The 24,747-nt window shown below is 53.7% G+C and overlaps 3 protein-coding genes across 23 annotated transcripts in view; 2 read left to right on the forward strand and 1 right to left on the reverse strand.

The window, feature by feature from the left end:
• TTC31 (tetratricopeptide repeat domain 31) overlaps positions 1–24,747 on the reverse strand; it is a 26,192-nt gene continuing 1,445 nt past the window's right edge. Inside the window, exons 3-14 of one of the 19 annotated variants that reach the window (XM_019020893.4) lie at positions 19,105–19,207; positions 18,759–18,988; positions 18,493–18,576; positions 18,050–18,106; positions 17,859–17,939; positions 17,562–17,753; positions 17,180–17,231; positions 17,006–17,096; positions 16,790–16,931; positions 16,488–16,589; positions 10,975–12,886; positions 1–10,155 (exon numbers count right to left, since the gene is read on the reverse strand). In XM_019020893.4, the coding sequence (XP_018876438.1) occupies positions 12,869–12,886; positions 16,488–16,589; positions 16,790–16,931; positions 17,006–17,096; positions 17,180–17,231; positions 17,562–17,753; positions 17,859–17,939; positions 18,050–18,106; positions 18,493–18,576; positions 18,759–18,988; positions 19,105–19,207 (1,152 nt within the window). In that variant the 3' untranslated portion in view covers positions 1–10,155; positions 10,975–12,868. Of the gene's footprint in view, positions 10,156–10,974; positions 12,887–14,677; positions 16,316–16,487; positions 16,590–16,789; positions 16,932–17,005; positions 17,097–17,179; positions 17,292–17,561; positions 17,754–17,858; positions 17,940–18,049; positions 18,107–18,492; positions 18,577–18,758; positions 18,989–19,104; positions 19,208–24,747 lie in introns of those variants that run through there. The other 18 variants (XM_063695769.1, XM_055378127.2, XM_019020892.4 and 15 more) reach the window with 18 other exon arrangements.
• On the forward strand, positions 1,530–4,189 carry PCGF1 (polycomb group ring finger 1). Its single transcript, XM_004029471.5, has 9 exons — positions 1,530–1,654; positions 2,083–2,188; positions 2,346–2,498; positions 2,980–3,051; positions 3,175–3,280; positions 3,462–3,495; positions 3,594–3,680; positions 3,813–3,893; positions 4,042–4,189. Exons 1-9 carry the CDS (start codon positions 1,562–1,564, stop codon positions 4,087–4,089), a joined length of 780 nt encoding a protein of 259 aa, XP_004029520.1. The 5' UTR covers positions 1,530–1,561; the 3' UTR covers positions 4,090–4,189.
• LBX2 (ladybird homeobox 2) lies at positions 6,365–11,711 on the forward strand. 3 transcript variants are annotated; one of them, XR_010129942.1, is made up of 3 exons: positions 9,630–9,893; positions 10,911–11,451; positions 11,643–11,711. XR_010129942.1 is itself a non-coding variant. In XM_031008300.3 (2 exons), the coding sequence occupies exons 1-2, from the start codon at positions 6,365–6,367 to the stop codon at positions 11,300–11,302; spliced, it is 585 nt and encodes a 194-aa protein (XP_030864160.3). In that variant the 3' UTR covers positions 11,303–11,711. The 3 variants fall into 3 exon arrangements, 2 of the variants coding, with proteins under 2 accessions (XP_030864160.3, XP_063551842.1); XM_031008300.3 differs by lacking the exon at positions 9,630–9,893 and adding an exon at positions 6,365–6,557 and having other exon boundaries at positions 10,911–11,711; XM_063695772.1 differs by having other exon boundaries at positions 9,623–9,893; positions 10,911–11,711.

The raw sequence follows: 24,747 nt of genomic DNA on the forward strand, positions 1-24,747 counted from the left end.
TTTTTCAACTTTATTTTTAATAGCTTTCTTGAAGTATAATGGACATATAAACTGCAGATATTTGAAGTGTACAATTTGATAAGTTTTGACATATGTATATACCCATGATACCATCATCACCATAAAAATAATAAACATATCCACATCTCAAAAATTGTCCTTTGTCCTTTGTGTTTCATGTTTTATCAGAATCACTAGCTCTGAGAAACATAGCACTGAACTCTGATGTTGAGAACAGGCGAAGGGGGACTCACGGAAAACAGTCAAGAGGCCACTACAGAGGACAGATGATAGTGGCTCGGACCAGGGAAGTAGGTAAACAGGGGCTGTAATGAATAATTGATTAATCACTAATCTCATAACTTCTTGCTGCATATTCACTTCAATTCACTCTGAAGAGAAATGAACAAAAATGTCGCTTTCACAGGATAACCTCCCTTCAAAAAAGTCCGCTAGCTCCCAATTGCCCTCAGGCTAAAAATCGCAACTCTTTATGGCCCTGCTTTTTCTATTACCACTCTCAAATCTATATCTTGACCTTTCTGTCCTCTGGTCATTCCCCTCCACGTCCTTTCTATTTCACCACACTTCCACCCCCTCCCCCAAGTCTAAATTGTGCCCAAAGTCCCACTTTCTCCAGAAAGCCTTTTTTGAGGTCTCCATTGGAATCTCTCCCTTCTCGTATCTCCAGTTGCATTTGATGTTAATACCTCATAGCAAATTTATCCCTTTTTAAGTACCCAGGGCCGGCGGTGTAGAGCTCTCAAGCGAGCACCCCGCGTAGTCCCCAAGTGCGGGACTGGGCCTATGCTACTACAGGCGCTCGCTGCCTAAGCCTGTCTGTGTGTGGCAGTGTCCTAGTCGTCCTCCCCTCCTCCTTCGGCATCTGCTCTGCATTAGTCTGTCCCAGGCCTCCGCAGGCGCCGATGATTAAATCATCATCATTAACCAGGGCCTGCCCCCCCCCATCCCCGGCAGCAGGGGGAGAATGGGGGAATAAGATCACTTCCAAGTCCCTGGGGGTCTCTCACTCCCCATCCCCCGGCACCCTCTCCGAGACTCTGCAAAGCCCGAGAAACTCCCTCCGTGAAGCCGGGAGAAGGCCCGCCATCTGGACGAAGCTCCGCTACGCGGACGCCGACAGGGCGGCATTACGAGGAGAGGACCCAGGAGGGGCTTCTTCAGCAGGGTCGTCGTCACAGAAGACCGACGACCCTGAGCGGGTAGCGGGCACAGACTGCCAGGCCTTTGGGGGTAGGAGGGGGCAGTCTTTCGCAGGCTCCAAAAGTTAGTCTTGAGGTCACGTAGGGCCTATTATGATGATTTCTACAGGAAGTTGAAGAGATAGGACCCTTCCCTATGCTCCCCCCCCCACTCCTTAATTACGGATTGAGCAGGGGAGGGGCCGGTGGGGCTCAGGTGAGCACACGGGGAGAAAGGGACGTGGGCGGGGCCTTACAGAGGGTGAGCGAATCCGAAAAGACCTAGAACCTCGTTGCTGGGAGACAAGTCCCGCCCTGCAGGCGGCACCGGAAGTGGCCGGCTGGGATCAGCCTTTAAGATGGCGTCTCCTCAGGGGGGCCAGATTGCGATCGCGATGAGGCTTCGGAACCAGCTCCAGTCAGTGTACAAGATGGACCCGCTACGGAACGAGGTGCAAGGGCGGCAGGGTTACTGCTGTGGTCGGCCAGCGGTGCGAATTGGGGCGGGCTAAAGGACGGGCGGTGGCTGGCCGGGCGCCCAGTGCGCCTGCGCAGAGACAGAGTGCCCAGTGCGCCTGCGTGGTTGCGATCGGGTTGCCAAACTCCGGTTAGGACGCCTGCGCATTGTGTCGCCAACGTTGTGTAGTCTCCCCTGGGAAAGGAGGGTCAGGCGAGTCCACGTGAGGGAAGCCCCCGCTGTGCGCGGAGCCCTCTGCTGGGCGGAGGGGGAGTGCCAGCCCCCAGGAGCTAATCACCGGCTGATGGCGCAGGGCGCGGGGCTTGGCCGTCTAGTGTGATGAAGGAGGCGACCCCCAAGGTGGGAAGGCGCACGGGTTGGGGTTTGAGGGTGGATGATTGGTGACGGAGGGTGTATCTTCAGGAGGAGGTTCGAGTGAAGATCAAAGACTTGAATGAACACATTGTTTGCTGCCTATGCGCCGGCTACTTCGTGGATGCCACCACCATCACAGAGTGTCTTCATACTTGTGAGTGCCTTGGAGACTGCTAGTTCTTCCAGTCCCTAGTCTTCACCAAGCTGACTGCCAGCTTTCTGTGCGGCCTGCCTCACGCATCCAGGCACCCCACCCAGCCCATGAATCCAGTTTCCAGAGGGCCTGAGAATCTGCTTTTCTTTTCCTGCAGTCTGCAAGAGTTGTATTGTGAAGTACCTCCAAACTAGCAAGTACTGCCCCATGTGCAACATTAAGATCCACGAGACACAGCCACTGCTCAACCTCAAACTGGACCGGGTCATGCAGGACATCGTGTATAAGCTGGTGCCTGGCTTGCAAGACAGTGAGTCACCAACCTGACTGTGAGGGGCCTCTTGAGAACTAATTGCTGACTGGCAGCTTGAGGTGACAGGGGTTTGGTAGGACTCACGTAGGCAGAAGGCCAAAGATGAGGGAAGGACAAAAAGTGAGGAAGGGCTAATACTTTATTCTTTTTTTTCTTTTTTTGAGACGGAGTCTTGCCCAGGCTGGAGTGCAGTGGCGCAATCTCAGCTCACTGCAAGCTCCACCTCCTGGATTCATGCCATTCTCCTGCCTCAGCCTCCTGAGTAGCTGGGACTACAGGCGCCCACCACCATGCCCAGCTAATTTTTTGTATTTTTTAGTAGAGACGGGGTTTCACCATGTTAGCCAGGATGGTCTCAATCTCCTGACTTCATGATCTGCCCACCTCTGCCTCCCAAAGTGCTGGGATTACAGGCGTGAGCCACCGCGCCCGGCCCCGAAGGGCTAATACTTTATTCTCATACTTCACCTTCTTCTAGGTGAAGAGAAACGGATTCGGGAATTCTACCAGTCCCGAGGTTTGGACCGGGTCACCCAGCCCACTGGGGAAGGTATGTCCTTGGCCGCGGGACAGTAAAGCCCCCAGAGCATTCTTCTTGCCCAGTTTTGCTCTCTGGGGAAAGAGGAGTATGGAATGTGTGCCACCAGCCACCTCACTACCCTATCTTTCTCAGAGCCAGCACTGAGCAACCTCGGCCTCCCCTTCAGCAGCTTTGACCACTCTAAAGCCCACTACTATCGCTATGATGAGCAGCTGAACCTGTGCCTGGAGCGGCTGAGGTGAGGAGAAGGTCAGGGGTTGCAGGAGGTGACAGTGCCAATGACCCAGAGCCAGGGAGGGTCTAGGGGAGAGGCCGAGCAGTGAGTGAGTGCCTATCCCCTTGAAGAGAGTATATCATGGCTCTGGGTGGGGGAGAGGAGGAAAGATAGGGTTCCCTAACCTGTGTCTATTTCCCCCCAGTTCTGGCAAAGACAAGAATAAAAGTGTCCTGCAGGTGAGAAGGGCTGAGGGGAGGGCCTCTCTAAGGAGACTCACCTCCCATGGTCCTTCCCTCACACACCTTGCCCTCTTCCCTCCCCTCCCTGCTCCCAGAACAAGTATGTCCGATGTTCTGTTAGAGCTGAGGTACGCCATCTCCGGAGGGTCCTGTGTCACCGCTTGATGCTAAACCCTCAGCATGTGAGTAGTCCCACAGTAGGTTTCTTGAGGGGGAGAAGGGGCTAAGAAAGGAGGGACAGAGTCTAGCGTGGACCAGGGTAGTTTTTGACCTGCCAGAAAGTTCCTAAAATTATGCCCTCATCTCCCTCCTAGGTGCAGCTCCTTTTTGACAATGAAGTTCTCCCTGATCACATGACAATGAAGCAGATATGGCTCTCCCGCTGGTTCGGCAAGGTAAGCCAGGCCACCCTCCCTGGCATCACACCCCCTTCAGACTCCCCCCAACCATCCTACAGTCCTCAGGGGAAGGGTGGGCTGAGGGGCCCTTTGAATAATATAAGAACACTCCCCACTGACTAGTACTTCCTCATTCTCTCCTTAGCCATCCCCTTTGCTTTTACAATACAGTGTGAAAGAGAAGAGGAGGTAGGGGCCAAGCCCCCACCCCATCCCACTCCCCTTCCCTCCCCAGATATTTATGTGAAATGAACTGCAGCTTTATTTTTTGAAATAAAAACTTTTAAAAAGCACCTCTCTTCTGCCTTATTCTTCCTGCCTCACACTCATGCCGTGTCCTGCCTTCTTCAAAAATCCTCTGAGTTTCATTGTGAAGAAGGGCCTGTCCTCTATGGCCATGGGCCCTCAATGTCTTGCCAAAGGAGAAGGGTAGAGGATCCCTGTATGTGTGAAACCAGGCCTCCCACACTACTGTTTTTGGTGATGGGAAGGTTTCCTGGAGGGGAGCTCTCAGCTGTCTTTGTATGCTGCAGCATACAGTGCGGGTGCGGGCCTGTTAGGAGGTTTCCTAATTCAACGGTGGTGAGACGGCTAGAGTTGGACAGTGGCTGCTGCAGGATTGAACAAGTGTGATTTTTTAAAGAAAAATCCAAAGAATTGCATTATAGTTTTATAACTTGGGGGATGGGGACAAAAAGGAGGGAGAAGTCTAAAAAACAAATGGAGTGGGGCCACAGGAATTGTCAGAAATGGAGGCTTAGGCTGTCCATACAGGATTCAGCAAGTACTTGGGGACTGAGACTAGAAGAAGCCAGGGTGGGGAATAAGTAGCTGAGGAGGAGAGGGAGCTGATGTGGAGGAGAGCAAGGGCAACTTCAAGGAACAAAAGGGAAGCTGCAAGGCACCAGCTCCATTAATTCAGCAAACATTCCTTGTCTGTATGCCATGCCAGGGTCCTTGTTCTATGGTTCTCTCAGTGGGGTAGCTAGAAACTTGCCCAACAGGAACAGACAGAAGCCAAAGCAAAGAGTTCCTGAAGGTAGCCGGCCTGCTGCCAAATCTGGGACAAACTGTATGGAGGCGCAGTGTGTGTAGCCAGAACCCGAGTTAAAACCTAGATCCCACCCTGGCCGGTCTGACTCCACGGCTTCTAGGGGTTGGTTGTGCAAAGCTGTTGAGGGCTGAAGGCGCTAACCATCAAAGATGGAGGTCGGGTGGCAGAAGATGGGGTGGGAGGCAGGGAGTGAGTACAGCGAAGGCGGCCTCAACTGGATAAGAAAACTCCAGACTTGCGGGAAAGGCCTGAGCTCGCATTGGACGCTCTGGGGTGCCACAATCGGACTCTGTTTCCGGGAAACCTCCGCCTCTCCGCGCGGATGAAGAGGCTGCAGACGCCGAGGAAGAGCTCGAGTGCGTGGGGCACTGATGGGGATCCGGGTGGGCACACCGCAGACGGCCTGGGTACGCTTCTTTCCTGACATGGTCTCCAAGGTTAGCAAAGCTTCCAAACGTTTCCAGGCCTCCAGCCTGGAATGCCTCTCCCCCCGCTCCCCGACCTCTTCCAGGAACACCCCAGCTCAGGGCTCCCCACTCCCCTTCCTGCGAATTGAAGTTCTGTGGGCTTTGCGGTCCGGGCGAGTACCTGGCGGCCGGGGCTGTTCTCCAGGAGTTTCTGCGCGGAAAGTTTCCTAGGAGTGACGGGATGGCGTGGGCTCAGGGGAGAGTAGAAACGCTCCCGGGGGCTTTGCAGGGACCGAGCAGCTGCGGGAGCTGGGGAGCAGTCTGACTGGGTCTCCCTGGAAGGCCCTGCCACTGGGGCTGGGCGGCAGCTCGGCGTCGAAAAAGCCGGGTCTGAAGATTAATGTGCCGAGGCCGGAGACCCTGAGGACCAAGTCACGGGACTTGCCCTTGGTGACTCACGCCTTGAGGCCGAGCAGCGCGGAAGGCGCTCAGGCCGGATCTGGGGTGGGGCCCAGCCGAGCCTTGGTCTTGTCTGTCAGCAGCGGCAGCTGCACTGCGTCTCCCAAGGTGGCTGAAGCTGGCCAGCTGCGGGCTCCGCGCCGCTCGTCCCGGGTCTATGGGTCCATTCCCCACGCCCACCCGGACCCCGGGGTCACTCGGGTCTCCGTCTGTGCCAGGGAGGGAGGATCACGCCCAGGGTCCTCTCTGGCTTCGCGCGACTGAGAACGCGCCCGGACGCGGCGCGGCGCTCCTGAGTCAAAGGAGAGGTGGCGGCAGGACCACCCCAGGGCGCCGTCTGCACCCCCGGACGCACTCGGCCGTGCTGCGCTTCCGGGACAAGGCGTCGGTTCTCGCCTGAGGGCCAAACCTTGCCCCTGCCCACCTTCCTCACCCCCGCCATTTCCAGGACTCACATCCAAAGGCGACAGCACCAGGATTTGCTCCCGCCTTTGGCACAGAGGAGGACGGGTCCCTCTCTCAGCCTGGCCAGTCTTTCCCAGGGCTTGATGGGAAAAAGAACTTCCCTAGAAGTGAGTCTTGGGGAGTTGGGGGGAGATAAGTGTCGAGGAGGGCGTCGGAGTTTCCCACCGCTGGCTGCTTCCCGACCCGCACGCCCGGGAGGGTGGCGGTGGGCGCGCAGAGATCTTTGCAAAACAGCGTCCAGGGCGGAAAACAACTCACAGGCCTGCCGCCCCCAAAGTCACGAAACTAAGATATAAGGATCGGTTCACTCCGCAGTAGCGCTTTCTGAAAGAGAAAACAATCCCAGAAGTGTGCGGGACGGACGGAAGCCCCGCCTCACGTTCCTCCGCCTGGACTTTCCTCCCTGAACTCCCACTTCCCTCTCACTCCAGTTCACGGACGTTTCCTAAGGGTGGGGAGGAGGGGAGCAAGCTCTTCGCTGAGATTGTCCTTGTCCACCTCCCCAAGGGGGTTATTCCGAGGGTCCTCCAACCCTGCTACACATTCACAGAATTCAGTGGAATGTCCGGGCCAGGCAATCCGAGACTAAAGGTCGTTTATTGAGCAGGCCTCCGTGCCACCAGTGGGGAACGGGGTCGAGCGGGGGCGGCCCGGGGTGGAGGAACCCGCCGATGGGGTGTGTGGGTGCAAGATAAGGTGGGGGTAGGGCTGAGGGGTGAGAATGGGAAATCTGAAAGGGGAGGTGTGAGGAAGCATCCTTAAGCGGGAATGGGGTGCCTTCCCAAGACAGCGAATTTGGAATGTGGGGATCTCTACAAGGGGAGGGAGCGCAGGGCCCCGAAATGTCTGAATGGACAATCAAAGGAATCTGAGAAGGTGGGAAACACAAGAGACTGCCTGAAAAGGAAAACCGTTGGCCCCGCGGGGCCAGCGGTGAAGGCTGGCCTCCGTGCATGTCTTGAGAAGGATCGTGAACAGGGAGGGTTCTACCCGCGGGTGGGAAGAGGCGAGCACCCAGGAGCTTCTGTGCTTCCAAGCTGGGGTGGGGGGTAACCTATAGGACAGCCGAGTGAGTGTCCCCTCCCCAACCCAGAACAAGTTTTAATCTCTTAATCTTCCTCATTAATCACTCACCCTCCTACCCCTCTCTGTGGATCCGATTTCGCCCCAGCTCGAGTTCCAGTACTGAGAAAAGTCCCCTTCTGTGGCCCCACGATCCCCTGGACTAGTCCCTGGCCGCTTTGACGACCTTAGAGGGGCCTCTGCTGTCCTGGGCCTCCTCCCTTTGCTAGTCTCCACTTCCATCTCCTCCCCCAAACTCAAGTTTAGGAGCTGTCCAATCCCAGTACCTGAGCCCAGCTGCAGAGGGGAGAACTAGGCGGGAAAGATGGAAGCGGCTGCGAGGCACAGGCCCATCAGCAGAGCTCCACACTCCTCACAGACACACGCAAGTAATTGAGAGCAGAGGTAGAGACAGACACAAAAGCCACATAGAGGATGCATGAGTGAAGGTTGCAGCATCTGCTTGGTGACATGCCTGGGATGCAGTGGGGCAGTTCCTGCTGCCTCCAGAGAGCTGCTTTATTGCACATTAAGTGAAACCACTAGGATGGTTTCCAGGGCTGAGGCCTGTAGCCCGAAGATCTCTCCAGGCCCTCCCCTGCCCCTCACCATTAATAACCATTTAACAAGGTCCTGAGGCAGCTCAGCTTTCCACCATGGCCTGGCTCTGCTCTTTGATCCAGCAGTGGCCCATCAGGCTTTAAGTGTGTTGCTCAGCTTTCCAGGAGGGCATTATGTGAATGTTGCGGGTGGGGGAGGGGGGTTGTTGGAGTGAGCCCTTTACCAAGAAGACCCTATCAAGGTGCCTTCCCATCTTTGTCAAGGAGTCTTTGGCCCAGGAGCCTTGGATCTCCTAAGCCCTGTTTAGGGAACCCCAATTGCATGCAGCAGTTGCCCCAGGGAATAGAAAGGTGGTCACTGCACAGATGGTGGGAGATGCAGGGGTCTACAAGGAAAGTGACATAATGGACAGTCCAGGAGGGACTGGCCTGGTTTTTCCTGACACTGTTTTTAAAAGCTAGAAGCACATCAGTTTCTGACTTCCCTGGGCAGCAAAGCAGCAAGCTCCTCAGGAGTGGCAGGGCTTCCCTGCCTCTAAGGTGTGAATCCTCCAGCTGTTTTGGGTGGAATGTAGGAACAAAACCCATACCCTGCTGGGCCTCCACTGCTGAGGCCCCACTGTCCCTGAGCTGCCTTCTTCCTACAAAGGAGGGCTGTGGGTGCTTACCCAGGTATGAGCCCAGAACCAGAATAAGTGTGGCAGATAAAAAGGGCCCAGATTAAATAGGAATGAGTATACCAGGCCTCACAGTTAGTACCTGGGTTGTCAGGAATGTCCCAAGATCCAGTTGGGTCCGTGAAGTCTGCCCTTCAAGTCTCTGTTCTATGGGGAGTGACCCCTCTCTGGTCAGGGCACCTTGCTCCCCTTGGCAGTTTCTGAGCCTCTGCAGGCTGGGGAAACCATACATACCTGAACTATGGGAGCTTAATAAAAAGAAGATAAAGACAGACAAAATCGACTGATTTTGCCAGTCCTCACTGACAAAGACCCCTCCTGGGCAGTTGCACCAGCTGGGAGTTCCCTGGGTCTTCTCTCCTGCGGCCCCGGTCTCCCGGCAGCTTCTCTGTGTGTTCTGATTTCGTCAGGTGGGGCAGCCTCGGGTCCATTCACCTGTGCTTGCTTCTTCGTGGCATCCCCACTATTCCCAGTTGCAGTCGCTCCGCCAGGCCAGGTCCTCCCAAGTGTTGCGCCCCCGACCCATGCAGCACTAATCACTTCCAGCCGTCAGGACCAGAAACAACGTTTCTCAGGGGTGGGGTGGGGAAGAGGGAGCCAGGTTAGGAGACTGAGGTCCTAGCTGGGATCAGAGATCCCAGCACAGTCAGCCCTGATAGCCTTCCTCAGAACTTTGCAAATCCCCAGCCGCTGGGGCCAGAGAAGGCAATTTTATCGTCTACTAGTTTATGAGCCAGAGCGGCGGCTAGGCGGGGAGTCGGCGGCATACAGCGTCTGGAGGTATGGCCCGGCCTGACTGTGCACGGTGCAGCGCCCCGCAGCGCGGAGCAGCCCCGTGGCCCTGCTCTGGTGGGTAGTTTGGTCGGCTTCTGCTCTCCGCGCCTGCCCCAGCCTGTAGAAATACCCTCCCCGGACATCTAGGAGCTCCAGATCCACCGCGGCCCGGGGTGGAGAGGTGGGGGCGCAGGAGGAGGGGCACACGGGACTCGGGCCCAGAGCCGGGGGCGGGTCCGAGGCTGGGGGCCCGGATTGGGAGCCGAGCGCTGGGGCCCAGGCGGTTGCGGAGCCTAGCGCAGCGGACAGCCGGACCGCCCCAGCCCGGCCGACCATGAACTCGGGACGCGAGCCCCGAACACCCCGGACACTCTTAAGCATCGCAGACATCCTAGCCCCGCGCATGGTCCCCCGAGCACCCTCTGCGCCGCAGCTTCCAGAGTCGGGTCCGGATCCAACGTCGCCGCTGTGCGCGCTGGAGGAGCTGACTAGTAAAACTTTCCGCGGACTTGACGCGCGCGCTCTGCAGCCCTCTGAAGGTATAGAGCCGGCAAGGTCGCGGACTCTGACTTAGCCTTTTCCTCACCTCTCTCCTCCTGGTTCCCCGTCTCAAACCTTTGTCCCAGCCCAGGCCACCCACCCTAATCCGTCCCCTGTCCTCAGCCCACGTGCCAGGACTCGCACCTGCGACTTCTCACCTCTCCTCCGTTAGTCCCTAGGTTCCGCGGCGGCTCCGGCAGGCCGCCAGTGCCAAGGGAAAAGGGCAGACCGTCGCCAACTGAGCGACCTGTTGCTCTGTTCCTTGTAGGCGGGGCAATCGCGATAGAGAAAGGCAGGAGAGAAAGAGACAAAAGGCTTCAGCCGCAGGCGGTAAACGAGTGAGCCTGCAAAGGCGGCACAGAAAGCGCTGGAGAGTCTAGTCTCTCCGGGTGACCAAGCTCCGCTCCAAGCCACTCTCTTCTCGAGGGGAGTCAAGGAGCAGAAAGCCCTTGGCGCAGCACTGGGCGCGGGACTCCGCACTCTGCCTTTCCTCGCTCTCTGTACCTCATTATCTCCCTTTTGGGCCGGAGGAGCGGGCTCTGGTGTCACTAAGGAACTGTAAACCGAATGCCCGACCCGATCCATGGAAGAGCATGATCTAAGTCCTGTTACCACCACCACGCTGGGTCGGCTGCCCTGACTCTTACTCGCCTCTGATGTCACCCTCAACTTATAGCCTGCTCAGCCTGAGGCTCCTAAAAGCCTCAAAGGCTCCACCCCAGAAGGTTTGACCCTGCACCTCTGAATCATCCCTCCCTTCCTTCACTTCCTTGCCCCTACAATACGCCCTCAGCCTGCTGCCTTTCGCACCCCTGTGGCCAGCCCGCTTTGCGCCCCATATCCCCACCTGGGCCTGACTCCCGATAAGGGATCACAGTTCTGGTCTCCGTCCGCCTTCCTGGCTCTGCCTCTACTTCCCCCCCGCCGCCACAGGCCCGACCCCATTCCCAACTTTTCTTTCCAGGCCCAGCCTGATTCCCGGAGGCTGGAAACTGACCCCCTCCCTATCCCTACAGGGCGGGCAGCCCCGGACGCGCTGGGCCCTGGTCCCTCCGGCCGCAAACGGCGCAAGTCACGCACTGCGTTCACCGCGCAACAGGTGCTGGAGCTGGAGCGGCGCTTCGTCTTCCAGAAGTACCTGGCGCCGTCCGAGCGAGACGGGCTAGCTACGCGACTCGGCCTGGCCAACACGCAGGTTGTCACTTGGTTCCAGAACCGGCGAGCCAAGCTCAAGCGCGACGTGGAGGAGATGCGCGCCGACGTCGCCTCGCTACGCGCGTTGTCCCCGGAAGTCCTGTGCAGCTTAGCACTGCCCGAGGGCGCTCCAGATCCCGGCCTCTGCCTCGGCCCTGCCGGCCCTGACTCCCGGCCCCACCTGTCAGACGAGGAGATACAGGTGGACGATTGAAGACAAAGCCGCCGCCAATCCTGGGCTCTGGGGCCCTGGACTCCTCACCTCGCGCTCTGCCTCCGGCCAGAGTTCCAGGGTGGAGGAAGGAGGTCCACTTGGGCCTCTTCCGGCCTACAGTCCAGACGCTCACCTTTCCCGGTTTTTTTGTAAGTTTATTTTGTTGTCTGAGACAGGGCCTCGCTCTGTCGCCCAGGCTGGAGTGCCGTGGAGCGATCACCGCTCACTGCAGCCGTGACCTCCTGGGCTCAAGCGATCCTCCTGCCTCAACCTCCTGACTAGCTGGGATTACAGGCGTGCAGCACCACCCCAGGCTAATTTAAAAAACTTTTTTTTTTAGAGAGGAGGTCCGCTATGTTGTCCAGGCTACTTTCCCAATATTTGAGAATAAAGTCGAGACTCTGCCGCACCATGCCTCTATCCAGACGCCCGCCAGGAGCAAGAAACAGTAAAATCTGTAAAGTGCTATGGAGAGTCCGCACTTGGCACTGTGCCAGGGCTTTCAATGCGATGTTTCCTTTAGCCCTTATAGCAACCCTTTAAGGTAGGTAATAATTACACCATTTTTACAAAGTCAGAACCCTGAGGTCAGGTTTTGGACCCAGCATCCAGCCAGCCTTCAGAGCTGATGCTTATCAGTCTACCAAGGGGAAGTCACCGGGCCTGAGTGAAAGACAGTGGGGCCTTGGCCCACCTACTCTCTGCCTGGGAGACCTTGATTCTAATCCCTAGGTTGGCCCCAGAGTGATGACATTGTTTCCCCACCTGTTAATGGGTTCCTGACCCTTTCCCCATCCTGCCAAAAGAACCCTCCGCTGGGACACAGGCAAAGAGACGGGTGCCCAGAGAGGCCACACCCCTACCTGGAAGACCTCTGCCAGGCCCCTAGGCCAGAAATTTTCCCACTAGGATGGTGGCAGCAGCCAGAGGGTGGAAAGGCTTGGCCTGCTGGGGCGAAGCTTGGAGTAGTGGCCTTGCCTGGTAGGGATTCCAGCCTAACTCAGCCAGTGGACATTTCTGACATTCATTTATTCCACTGGTGATAATCACCCTCCTGCAGTGTGAGGGGAGAGGAGGGGGAACGCTCAATAGTTGCAGGCCTTCCCCTCCCCAGTGGTCCCAGCCAATCTTCAGATCAAGCTCAGGTGTCTTTCCTGCTTCCCTTCTCTCCCGTCAGTCCTCCGGCTCTCTTCAGACTTTCTCCTGCCTCTGCCTAAGTGTGACAACCCCACTTTCAAGGAAGTTCCATGGGTTCAACGGGGGTCAGCTACGGCCTTAGTTGCAGGTGGAGGGCCCAAGAGAGAATATTCCTTGGAGAGTGAACAAGGCTGGAAGGCAGAAGGGAATCTGGCATTTTCAGACAGTACCACTTATTAAGCAGTTCCAAGTGCTTTGCAGGTATTAATCCTTAAAATAACCCAACAGGACAGAGACTTTTCTTTCCATTTTAAGGATGAGACTGAATTACAGAAACCTGAGGAAACTTGGCAAGGTCACAGTTTGTAAGCGGTGGCCCAGGGACTGAGCTGTTTGCTTGTCCGACTCAGGAGCCCATGCTCTTGGTCTCTATAAAGGTGACTGAGCCTAAAGGAAAGAAGCAAAGGATTTACAGAGAGAGGGGAGGAGAAAGGGCCACAGGTAGGGACTTAGGCATTGTACTTTAGAGCATGGTCCCTAGAGGTTTTAGAGAAGAGAGACAAGAGACCATTGTTTAGGGTAGGCCAATCTGGCTGTGGGCGCAGGTTGGATCAGAGACTGGTAGAGACCTGAAGAAAGGAGTATATATCTGGCCACTGCAGAAGGTAACAGCAGAGAGAACTCAGGGCCAGACTTGAGGTGGGGCTGGGAGGTGGTCACAGAAGAGGAATCTGCGATTGCCCCAGGGATCAAGGATTGCATGAGTCAATGACAACCTAGCAAATGTGGGCAACTGGAAGAAAAATGGCAACATGGAAACCGACAGTGACCACTGGTGTGGAGCTAAGAATCTGTCAGCCATTATGCATATGCAAAAAAATAATTCTTTGCAACTGCATTGCCCCTTCAGTACTCCCTTCTAAATACTGCCTCTCTGGAACATTTCCAGTAGGGTGATCAACTCTTTCCCATCTGCCCAGCATTTTCCAAGTTTTGGCATTGAAAGTCCCTCACTCCAGAACATCCCTCAGTTCCAGGAAAACCAGGATGGTTGGTCACTCTACTTTCCAGTCCTAGGAACTCAGAACTCAGGCTGTTGGGTCAGACCCCTATTAATTAGGAGGGTGAAAATGGGGCAAAGTGTCAGGAGTCACGTGACTCTTGGAGAAGCTACAAGTCCAGGGCAGGCTAAGGTACTGGGGAGGGAACATTTACTTGAGAAGCTAGAACAAGGAGCCAGCTCAGCTGGAAGGCAAAAATACCATTGAGTAGTGGTGGGTGGCCTTTGAGAGGTCAGGAGCCCTACAGACATCCCAAAAGCATGCAGGTCCCTGCTCAAAAACAGGAAAGCCAGATGGGCAGGCCTCTTATGGAACCACTGTAATATAATCACCCCTTGGACAAACACAACCACCTATGCCCATCCTGCTCCCCAACCAGGGGTGAGCAAAGAACTCTCAGGGCAAATCCTTCTAGTTAGGAAGGTAGGGTCCAGTCAAATTAACTGGCTGAGTCATAACCTCTCTCCCCATTGAGGTTTCCCAAATTCTAGCCCAGCTAGCACTGCCACCTCTTATACTGAAGACTTGGACAACAAAACTCAAACCTGTCCCACCAAAATGGCCTCCGGATGGAGGTCTGCTCCGCTAAGCCCCGCCCTCGAACAGTGTGTATCAGGATCACTTGGTAGGCTTATTGAAACAAATTGCTGGGCCCTGCTCCCATGGTTTCTGACATAGAAGGTCATTGCGGGGGGCCTGAGAAATTGCATTTCTTTTTTTTTTTTTTTTTTTTTTTTGAGAGTTTTGCTCGTTACCCAGGCTGGAATGCAATGGCGCGATCTCGGCTCACCGCAACCTCCACCTCCCAGGTTCAAGCGATTCTCCTGCCTCAGCCTCCTGAGTAGCTGGGATTACAGGCATGTGACACCACGCCTGGCTAATTTTGTATTTTTAGCAGAGGAGGCGTTTCTCCATGTTGGTCAGGCTGGTCTCAAACTCCTGACCTCATGTGATCCACCCATCTTGGCCTCCCAAAGTGCTGAGATTACAGGCGTGAGCCACCGTGCCCAGCCTGAGAAATTGCATTTCTAGTAAGTTCCTGGATGATGCTGATGCTGCTAGCCTAGAAAGCACACTTTGAGAATCCAGTCCCAGAACTCTGGATTTTGTGAATTTCAGCACCAATTCACCCACACTCCTCTCTTCCTATTGTGGGAAGCATGACTATGTAGGACAGTTGCAGACAAAAAGTGGTTTATTTAGCACCCACTATGTACCAGGCACTTGGGAGGTATTTTCTCACACTTTCGCTTTCCATCCTCACAATATCCCTTATGAGGTAGGGACTACCCTCATTTTTACAGGTGAGGGAACTGAGGCTTAGATGTTGACAGACCCATCCAAGGTGACCCAGCTGGTAATGGTAGACTTCATCCTGCTACACAGTATTTAAGGGGCCTAAACCATAAGCAATTTTTAAAAATTTGGGAAAGTCACACATAAAGGAGATGTTTCAATACCTCCTCTCTCCAGGTATGAACAGTATTGAGCAAGACCCACAGGGCAGCAATAATCATTTATCCTGATGAATGGTTCCTCTGTGAAAGGTAAGGGGGTTGGGGGAGACCTAAAGCCTTCTGCAGACCCACATTTAAATGAGCTGACAGTCCCAGCAGGACTACAGAGGAACCAGCTAGGGAAAGCTGCCAGGATCTTAGAGGTGAAATTAAAAGGAGATCATGATTCTTACCCAGGAAGTGGTGAATTCAGTTGACCCTTGAAAAAACTGAATAAATTAACATGGGGAAAGGCTAATTACAATGCCCAATGCTGGGGTGGAGAAACAGAGTGGCCAAGGTTGTAGCAGCCTGGGCACCTGCTGAGGCCCCATTCAGCGGGAGAGCCACCAGTTGGGAGTGTGGACATGTATGGCCCTACCATCTCTAAGCAGGAGCTGGTAAGGGACTTCCCAAATGCAAACCCTTGGTGAATATTCTAGCAGTGAGAGGAGGTGAGCACCAGACCACTGGACAAGAGAGGTCAGTCATACACAGCAATCTGGACAGGAAATGGCATGAGGAGCTGTGAGTAATCTGGGGGCTATGGCTAGAAAAACAGGGCACGAGCTGGGGCTGAGAAAAGGTGAGCATCCATCAAGCTGAAAGGTGGGACTCAAGCCCCCTCAGCACTGTGACCCCATTCCTGTACACCAAGCTCTAGTTGGTGAATGAGGTCCCCTGGACCAAGAGGAAGAGAAAGGCCCAGATGCTTTCTCACTGTCTCTGCTATAGCCTAAAAACCTGAACTTTTCTATAGTTCCCTTCTTGAGCCTTGGTGGGTTTTATTTTTCCTTACTGCCTCCAGAAGAAGCTTGAGAATCAAAGGATGTTTCAGTGGATGTGGGGCTCCTTTCTCTCATCAGAAGCTTCCCCATGGCAAGAGGAATGACTGCCAGGGCATCATTAACTATGGATCTAGAGAATAAGGTCTCAAAATATGCAGTGAACTGTCACCACACTATGCCCCCCACCAAGGGATATATACATGGCCCTGCCCTATGAGGGACCGGTGCCCCCTCATCTGGCCTGAGACAGATGCTGGAGCCCAAGTCCCAGGATGTCCCAGCCCTTTGAAGGGTCCTGGGGCTGGAGAGGATGGGGCCTTCTACTCTGAGTCTGGGAGAGGGGCTGGTTGGGGTGGCTTCGGTGACATGAAGGATAATGCAAGAGTGGAGACAGGCCAGGGGACCTCAAAGCAGTGCTTCGAGGGCACCTGAGGGAAGGTAGGCCTGAGGGTGCCAGCTCAGCATGGGGAAGTGGCTGGAGGGCCCCAGGTGACAGAGGTGGTGCACAGATTCCTCCTCGCTGACCCTGCTGAGAAGGGAGAGAGAAGGGCACCAGATCCTTCTTTTAAGCAGGACAGCCCATGCCTCTCATTCCACCCATCCTTCCCCGCCCCCTCCTTAGCCACCTGAGGCTTGGTATTGCAGTCCCAGCCAATTCTCCCTGATACCCGCCTCAGCATGACAGTGTGCCTGGCCCCCTTACCAGTGTGAGGTGGAGAAGGCAAGAGCGGAGCTCTCGGGCTGCGTCAGGCTGGGACCCATCTCTCAGAGTTTCCTGAAACACAGCAGCTGCCTCTCTGAAGCGCTTTGGTCCCAGAGGGATCAGAAAGAAAAGATTAGGTGTCAAGGCGCTTAAAAGTACCCTTTCTAAAACTGGCCCCTGCTCCTAGTACCACAACCATTGTGACACTTTGGTACTAGAAGCTTATCTAGAAAGTCAACATAGACCCTCTCCCCACTCCATCCCACTCAAATCTCTCCTGTTTCCAGCCCCAAACCTATTACCTGTAGTCCCATCAAGGCCTTGCCCAGGCGGAAGAGGCCCCGGGGCCAGCCAGGCCGTAGGGTAAGGGCCACCTGGGCATCAGCCAGGGCCCACGCTGGCTGACCCAACCTCTCATGGCAGAAGGAACGATTTCCAAATAACCTGATAAAGACAGAAGGTGGCCAAAGGTCTGAGTCCTCAACACTCTGCCCTGCCCTGGCCAAGCCCCCACCTACCGGTGGTCCTGGGGGTTGAGCTTCAAGGCCTGGGTGAAGAGGACCACGGCCTCATGGTAGAAACCATTTTGAGCAAAGCTGGTACCCAACTCTGGAAAGGAAAGAGGGTGAGAAGGTTCAGATGGGGCTACCCCAGGGAGGGTGGGGTGAGGAGGGAGAGAGAAAGGATCTCACTTGCCAGTTCCTGGCTCTGTTGTAAGGCAGCTGCCAGCAGTCCCGGAGATGCCTGGGGATAGGGTGCAAAGTCAAGCAGGTCTTGAGGTCTCAGCCTCCCCAAATCCTTCTCCTTTGTTTAAACAGGTAACACTGCAATTAGCATTACCCAACTCATGTAATCCTCATGACAGCCCTACAAGATGGTATCAGCCCTATCTTCCTAGAGAGGAAACCACCCGGGGTCATGGTGACAGTGATGGGGCCTGACTGTAGGTCTCTTGACCCTAGAGCCAGAGAACTGCCACTGGACCCTGGTCAATCCTTAGACCCTGTGCCTCCCCAGCAGCTCCTTGTGCCCCTTCCATGGTTCCAGCTGAATAAGGTTCTTCAGCCACCTCACCTGTACCTTTGAACTCTGCTGGGGCCTCTCCTCTCTTGGAGGGCTCTCTTCCTCTTGACCCATCTTCTGGAGGGCCAGACCCCTGCCTTGGGGCTCCTGGTTCAGTCCCTTCTCTCTGCGGGCACTGAGGGGCCAATCCCCAACCTTGCGCAAAGCCAGAGACACAAAAGTGCTAGATAGATCCAGTGAGTCCTGTGAACAAAATGGAAAGTTAGGGAGGGGGTGGGGATGAAGTACATTCTGGAGGAGGAGGAGGAAAATGAGCAGAGACCAAGAAGGGAAAAAAGGGGCTCTCACCTCTTCTTCACCACACTGTCCCTGAACTGGGTTTCCAGGGCTGGATGGGGGGCTCTCATCTCCATCTGAGGTAGTGCTGGCCTGGAAGAAAGATAGACAGGTACAGAGTTGGGATCACCTTGAGCTGCCTGCTTTCTTGGCCCTCACCTTCCTGGCACTTGGTGCTCTTAGTACCTGCCCTAGATACTCACCTTGGGCTCCCCACAGTACTGCTCCAAACGCTCCTGTCGCTTCCGTTCCTTTTGACGCTGCAACAGTAATGGTAACAATGATGTATTTTGAACACTCACTGTATGTCGTGTGCTGGGCTAAGATTTCTCATTCCATCTTTGCAGCTCTATGAGACAGGCATCATTATTATCCTCATTTTGCAGGTGAAAAAGCAGACAAGAGAGGCACCAGCAAGAGGCCGCATGTAAGGAGGCAGATTCCTACCTAGGCAGCACAGTAGGATTCCAGAACCACTGCACCAGATGGCCTGTGAGAGACCCCCCAGTCCCTGGGCCCCTTGTGTCCTCCTGGCAAGAGTCCACTGCAGGCCATCTTGAGCTCTCTCCTGTTCCCACAAAGTTTCCTCTTTCCCTCTCTCAAATCCCTTTGGCTCCCCTGCACCCTCCAGCCATGCTCCAGCCACCTTCTTCTTGAGTCGCTTTTTCTCTGCTTTCTGTTTCATGCGCTCCTCCTCAGCCACCAGCTCCTCAGCCAGGCGATTGGCTTCCTGAAGGAGGAAGGGCAGGTGATAGAAAAAGAGAGAAACAGGGAAATGGAGAGCAAACATGAAAGGGGGCAGGCAGTACAGAAGGATCTTGAAAGGTACCAATTAGGGGAGAATATAGGGATGGGGATACAGGGATTGAAAGAACCCTGGGGGACGGCAAAGCCCTCTCCTGAGAATCTCACCTCTTCTGTCACCAGGAGCTTCTGGGGCATGGCCACCTGAAGCAGGCTGTCTGAGACACTGGGGAAGGTGGCAGAGGCAGAGGGGCTTTGAGGGCAGGGCTCAGACTCTTGGGGAGGATACAGGAAGGACTTGCGGAGACCACAGTAGGTGCCCAGTCCCTCAGCCCCCTTGCCCCTGTCACTCTGTCCAGTTGATTTCCCTTCATCATCCAAGTGGCCCAGGAGGTAATCTGTCAGGAGGGAGAAAGAGACAGGAAAGAAAGAACATGAGAGAGGGGTGCATCTGAGGGTCAGCCCTCCCAGGGTACCAGCCTCGATCCCTGGGCCCGGTCCCTGCACTCCCCACCATGGTGCCACAGCTGCAGCCGCCCGCTGCTCCCATCCACATGGATCCGGTGCAGGCCCTGGGGATCACTCTCCACAAGCCGTCGAAGAAAATCCACTATGTCCTGGGAGGGGAGGGGAGGGGAGGGGAGGCTGGTGTTGGGGGCAGTTCCTGGAGAGAGCAAGGGCTTCGCTGGCTTGATCTCTCCACCATGGCAGCCACCAACCAGCTATCCAGCCCAGAGACTCTCACTGGCTCTGACCTCTCCCTCCTCAGCACCACAAAATCTGCTGCCCCCAGCTATTGTAGTGAATCACCTCCCCTCACTGCTTTCCTGCCTTCCCAAGCGTTGAGTATGGTATTCAGCCTGGCCTCCTCTACCATCCAGGATCTTCTCTCCTCAACCTGAGTTAGCCACACTGAGGCCCCTGGAATGAAGCCCTCCCACCTGCTCTTCCAGCTAGGCCCCCTGTCATATCTGCAGTATGAACAGCTCCACATAACCCACCCTGAGGCTAGCTCACACCCAAACAAGTACAGCAGCTCCTGGCTGGCCGCTCCTCTGCACCTCATCTGTTTCTCCACAAAACTAAGCTCTAAGAAATTACTTCCCTACTCAGGGACATCCAATAATCCCCCACTGCCAAGGCCATAGGCAGAGTTGAACCTAATTCCTCAGCCTTGATTCAGAGCCTTCCAAAAGGCTCCCAGGCTGACCTTTCCAGCCCTCCTTTTAATCCTCCCCTGCTTCACTGCTGTCCTCCCTCCCACCACCAGGCTCCCTCCAGCCTTGGGGCCTTCCCCCAGCTGCTCTCCAATCCCTCCTAACTCTGAGCTTCTTTCTCACATCTTGCCTCACCTTCAAGGTCCAGTTCAAATTCTATCTCCCTTCAAAGCCTTCCCAGACCCTTTCATCTCCAATTAACTCTGCCTCCTCCAACTAACTTGCAACTACATTATCTGTGTTACACGATTTAGAAACTTGTTATTGATTGCTTTCTATTGCTCTCCTCATTGGCCAGGCAGCATGGAATTCCAAAGGGCATTGTGCTGGAGTGGAGCCACTTGCATCTGAGGTTATTTTTTCTTTTGAGGTGGATTCTTGCTCTGTCACCCAGGCTGGAGTGCAGTGGCATGATCTCAACTCACTGCAACCTCTGCCTCCCGTGTTCAAGCGATTCTCCTGCCTCACCCTCCCAAGTAGCTGGGATTACAGGCACGCGCCACAATGCCATTTGTATTTTTAGTAGAGAGGGGGTTTCACCATGTTGGCCAAGTTGTCTTGAACTCTTGACCTCAAGTGATCCACCTGCCTCAGCCTGCCAAAGTGCTGGGATTGCAGGTGTGAGCCACTGTGCCCGGCCGACTATTTTTCGTTTGTTTCTGAGACAGGGTCTTGCTGTGTTGCCCAGGCTAGACCCAAACACCTAGGCTCAAGCAATCCTCCTGCCTGAGCCTCCTGAGTAGATGGGACTTCAGGTGTGCACCATCATGTCCAGCTTGTCCGAATTTTCACTCTGCCACTACCTGCCTGTTTGATTCTGGAGAAGTCATTTAACTTCTTTGGACCTCTCCCTCATTCACAAAATAAGGCAAGACTCTTTAAGGCCTGGCCCACACATTCTGTGGTCCTGATGGGAGTCATTTCCTCAGGGAGTATAAGCTTCAAAGACAGGAATGATCACATTCCTATTTGCCTAATCAGGCCTAAACAGAGCAGGACTGACTGAGACGCTTAGAAGCCAATGATCTTTTGGACTTATTGAGTTAGAAGCCACAAACTTAGAAACTCCAGCATGCTAAAAAAAATCTGTAGGCAGGACTTCAGATGATTGAGGTATATTCAATTTTCTAAACAATTTTAGATCCAAGGCTTCCCTCAGAAGATAGTCCTGGCTTAACAGCATCTCCAATACTGCTAGGCACTTTCATCAGTCTTACACTTAAAATTCAATTTCCTGGTGGGTTTGTTTCACCTTCCTAACTGCAACATAAGCATAAATAATGAGCCAGGTGTGGTGGCGGACGCCTATAGTCCCAGCTACTCGGGAGGCTGAAGTCGAAGGACTGTTTGAGCCCAGGAGTTCAAGGCTGCAGTGAACTATGATCATGCCACTGCACTGAAGCCTGGGTAACAGACTGAAGCCTGTCTCGATAAATAAATATGGCTGGGCATGGTGGCTCACGCCTGTAATCCCAGCACTTTGGGAGGCCGAGACGGGTGGGTCACTTGAGGCCAAGAGTTTTAGACCAGCCTGGCCAACATGGCGAAACCCCATCTATACTAAAGATACAAAAATTAGCTGGGCATGGTGGCACACGCCTGTAGTCCCAGCTACTCAGGAGGCTGAGGCATGAGAATTGCTCGAACTTGGGAGGCAGATGTTGCAGTAGCCAAGATCACACCACTGCACACCAGCCTGGGTGACAGAGTGAGACTCTGTCTCATAAAAATAAATTAATTAATTAATAATAAATAAATAAAGCATGCTCTCTGCCCCATGTCAGGCAGCCTCCTCAGGATGTGCCACTCAAATATATACTGTATTTCTTCTCTCTTCCTCCTCAAACCAGTGTAGTCATCATTAAAAATAAAAAATAAAAATAAATTTAAAAATAAAAAGCCGGGTGCAGTGGCTCACGCCTGTAATCCCAGCAATTTGGGAGGCCAAGGCAAGCGGATCACTTGAGGTCAGGAGTTTGAGACCAGCCTGACCAACATGGTGAAACCCATCTCTACTAAAAATACAAAAATTAGCCAGGTGTGGTGGCACGCATCTGTAATCCCAGCTACTTGGGAGGCTGAGGTAGGAGAATTGCTTGAAACTGGGAAGTGGAGGTTGTGGTGAGCCGAGATTGCACCACTGCACTCCAGCCTGGGCAACAGAGCGAGACTATGTCTCAAAAAAACAAACAAACAGGTACTTCCTTGACCTTCTACTACCTGTCCCCAAACCACAGTCTGTGCTGCTCTCTGAATTCACTACATGGCCACTACATTTGATCTGGTCCCCCAGTATCATTGTGAATCTTCTCCTATCTTGTTACCCTCCTCCAGCCACAGCAGTGTCCTTGGAAGTTCCCACAACATAGCAACTGTGCTCCCATCTTAGGGCTTTGCACTTTACTTTGCCTAGAATGCTCTTTCCCCAGTGAACAGCTCACTCCTTCGTCCTTTTTAGATCTTTATGTAAATGTCACTTTCTCAGAGAGGCCTTCTCTGAACACTCTTTTTTTTTTTGAGGTGGAGTTTCACCCTTGTTGCCCAGGCTGGAGTGCAATGGCATGAACTTGGCTCACCGCAACCTCCGCCTCCAGGGTTCAAGTGATTGTCCTGCCTTGGCCTCCAGAGTAGCTGGGATTACAGGCATGCACCACCATGCCCAGCTAATTTTGTATCTTTTAGTAGAAACGGGGTTTCTTCATGTTGGTCAGGCTGGTCTCAAACTCCTGACCTCAGGTGATCCATGTGCCTCAGCCTCCCAAAGTGCTGGGATTACAGGCGTGAGCCACCACATTTGGCCTGACCAGTCCTTTTAGAAGGAGAAACTTCCCAACTCCACTCAGCACTCCCTATCCTCCTTCTTGCTTTTTCTTTGTACTTCTCATATTTGACATACTATGTTGTTTATTTATTTGGTCACTGGTTGCCCTCATTAGATGCTCCTAATTTGTTGAATAGAAAGATTTTGGTCTGTTTGATTTACTGCTGTCTCTCAGTACCTACAACAGTATCTAGTACATAGGTGGTATTGTGTGCGTGCTGAGTAAACAGAGATTGGTGAGGAGGCTATTCCAATAGAGACAGAGCCAGGAACTGTGTGTGAAGAAACATGTGTGACACAGTGAGTGTGAACTTTTTTTTATTTTTGAGACGGAGTCTAACCCTGTCTCCAGGCTGGAATGCAATGGCGCAACCTCGGCTCACTGCAACCTCCATCTCCTGGGTTCAAGCAATCCCCTTGCCTCAGCCTCCCAAGTAGCTGGGACTATAGGCGCCCACCACCATGCCCAGCTAATTTTTTGTATTTTAGTAGAGATGGTGTTTCACCATGTTGGCCAGGATGGTCTCCATCTCCTGACCTCATGATCCGCCTGCATCATCTTCCCAAAGTGCTAGGATTACAGGTGTGAGCCACTGCGCCTGGCCGTGAGTGTGGACTTTATCTTGTCAGTGATAGCAGTGGACTTGATCTGGGGAATGAAACAATCAAATGAAATAGTCCTGAGACGGCCGGGCGTGGTGGCTCAAGCCTGTAATCCCAGCACTTTGGGAAGTCAAGGAGGGTGGATCACCTGAGGTCTGGAGTTTGAGATCAGCATGACCAACATGGAGAAACGCAATCTGTACAAAAATACAAAATTGGGCCAGGTGCGGTAGCTCACGCCTGTAATCCCAGCACTTTGGGAGGCTGAGGCGGGCGGATCACAAGGTCAGGAGATCGAGACCAGCCTGGCTAACATGATGAAACCCTGTCTCTACTAAAAATACAAAAAATTAGCCAGGCGTGGTGGCGGGCGCCTGTAGTCCCAGCTACTCGGGAGGCTGAGGCAGGAGAATCACTTGAACCCGGGAAGCAGAGGTTGCGGTGAGCCAAGATCACACCATTGCACTCCAGCCTGGGCAACGGGAGCAAAACTCCATCTCAAAAAAAAAAAAAAAAAGAAATACTGCTCAGGGGAAGACAAGGCTATGGATGTAATGTTTAGTTCAGGCCAGATACAAGGAGTCTTGATATAAGGGAATGGCAGCAAGACCAGGAACGGAAATGTGGGGCTTCTGTCAAGAGACATTTAGAAGTAGATTTTAGTGGCCGGCATGGTGGCTCATGCCTGTAACCCCAGCACTTTGCGAGGCCGAGATGGGTAGATCACAAGGTCAGGAGTTTGAGACCAGCCTGGCCAATATGGTGAAACCCCTCTCTACTAAAAATACAAAAATTAGCTGGGCGTGGTGGTGGGTGTCTGCCATCTTAGCTACTCAGTAGGCTGTGGCAGGAGACTTGCCTGAATCCGGGAGGCGGAGGTTGCAGTGAGTGGAGATGGCGCCACTGCACTCCAGCCTGGGCGACAGTGTGAGACTCTGTCTCAAAAAAAAAAAAATAAAAAAATAAATTTTAGTGACTAACTAAATGTTTGAGGTAAAGGAAAGGGATATAAAATGATTATCAGATTTCTAGATTAAACAACTAGATGAAAGTTTGTGTTATTAACCAAAATTGGGATTAGAAGAAAAGCAACCAATTTGCAAACATGATAAATTAATTTAACAAAAGTTAATTAAATTAACTTTTGGGTTTGAGTTTGAGATTCTAGAGAGTATAGCGCCTCAATGCTTCCAAATCTGATCCTGTCCCTCCTTCAAAAACCCTGCTGTCTACCGGGCATGGTGGCTCACACCTGCAATCCCAGCACTCTGGGAGGCCAAGGCGGGCGGATCACGAGGTCAAGAGATCGAGACCATGCTGGCCAACATGGTGAAACCCGGTCTCTACTAAAAATACAAAAATTAGCTGGGACTGGTGGCATGTGCCTGTAGTCCCAGCTACTCAGGAGGCTGAGGCAGAAGAATTGCTTGAACCAGAGAGGCAGAGGTTGCAGTGAGCCAAGATCACACCACTGCACTCCAGCCTGGGCGATAGAGTGAGACTCCATCTCAAAAAA

This window comes from Gorilla gorilla, chromosome 12 (assembly GCF_029281585.2).
Source record: "Gorilla gorilla gorilla isolate KB3781 chromosome 12, NHGRI_mGorGor1-v2.1_pri, whole genome shotgun sequence".
NCBI classification, from domain to species: Eukaryota; Metazoa; Chordata; class Mammalia; order Primates; family Hominidae; genus Gorilla; species Gorilla gorilla.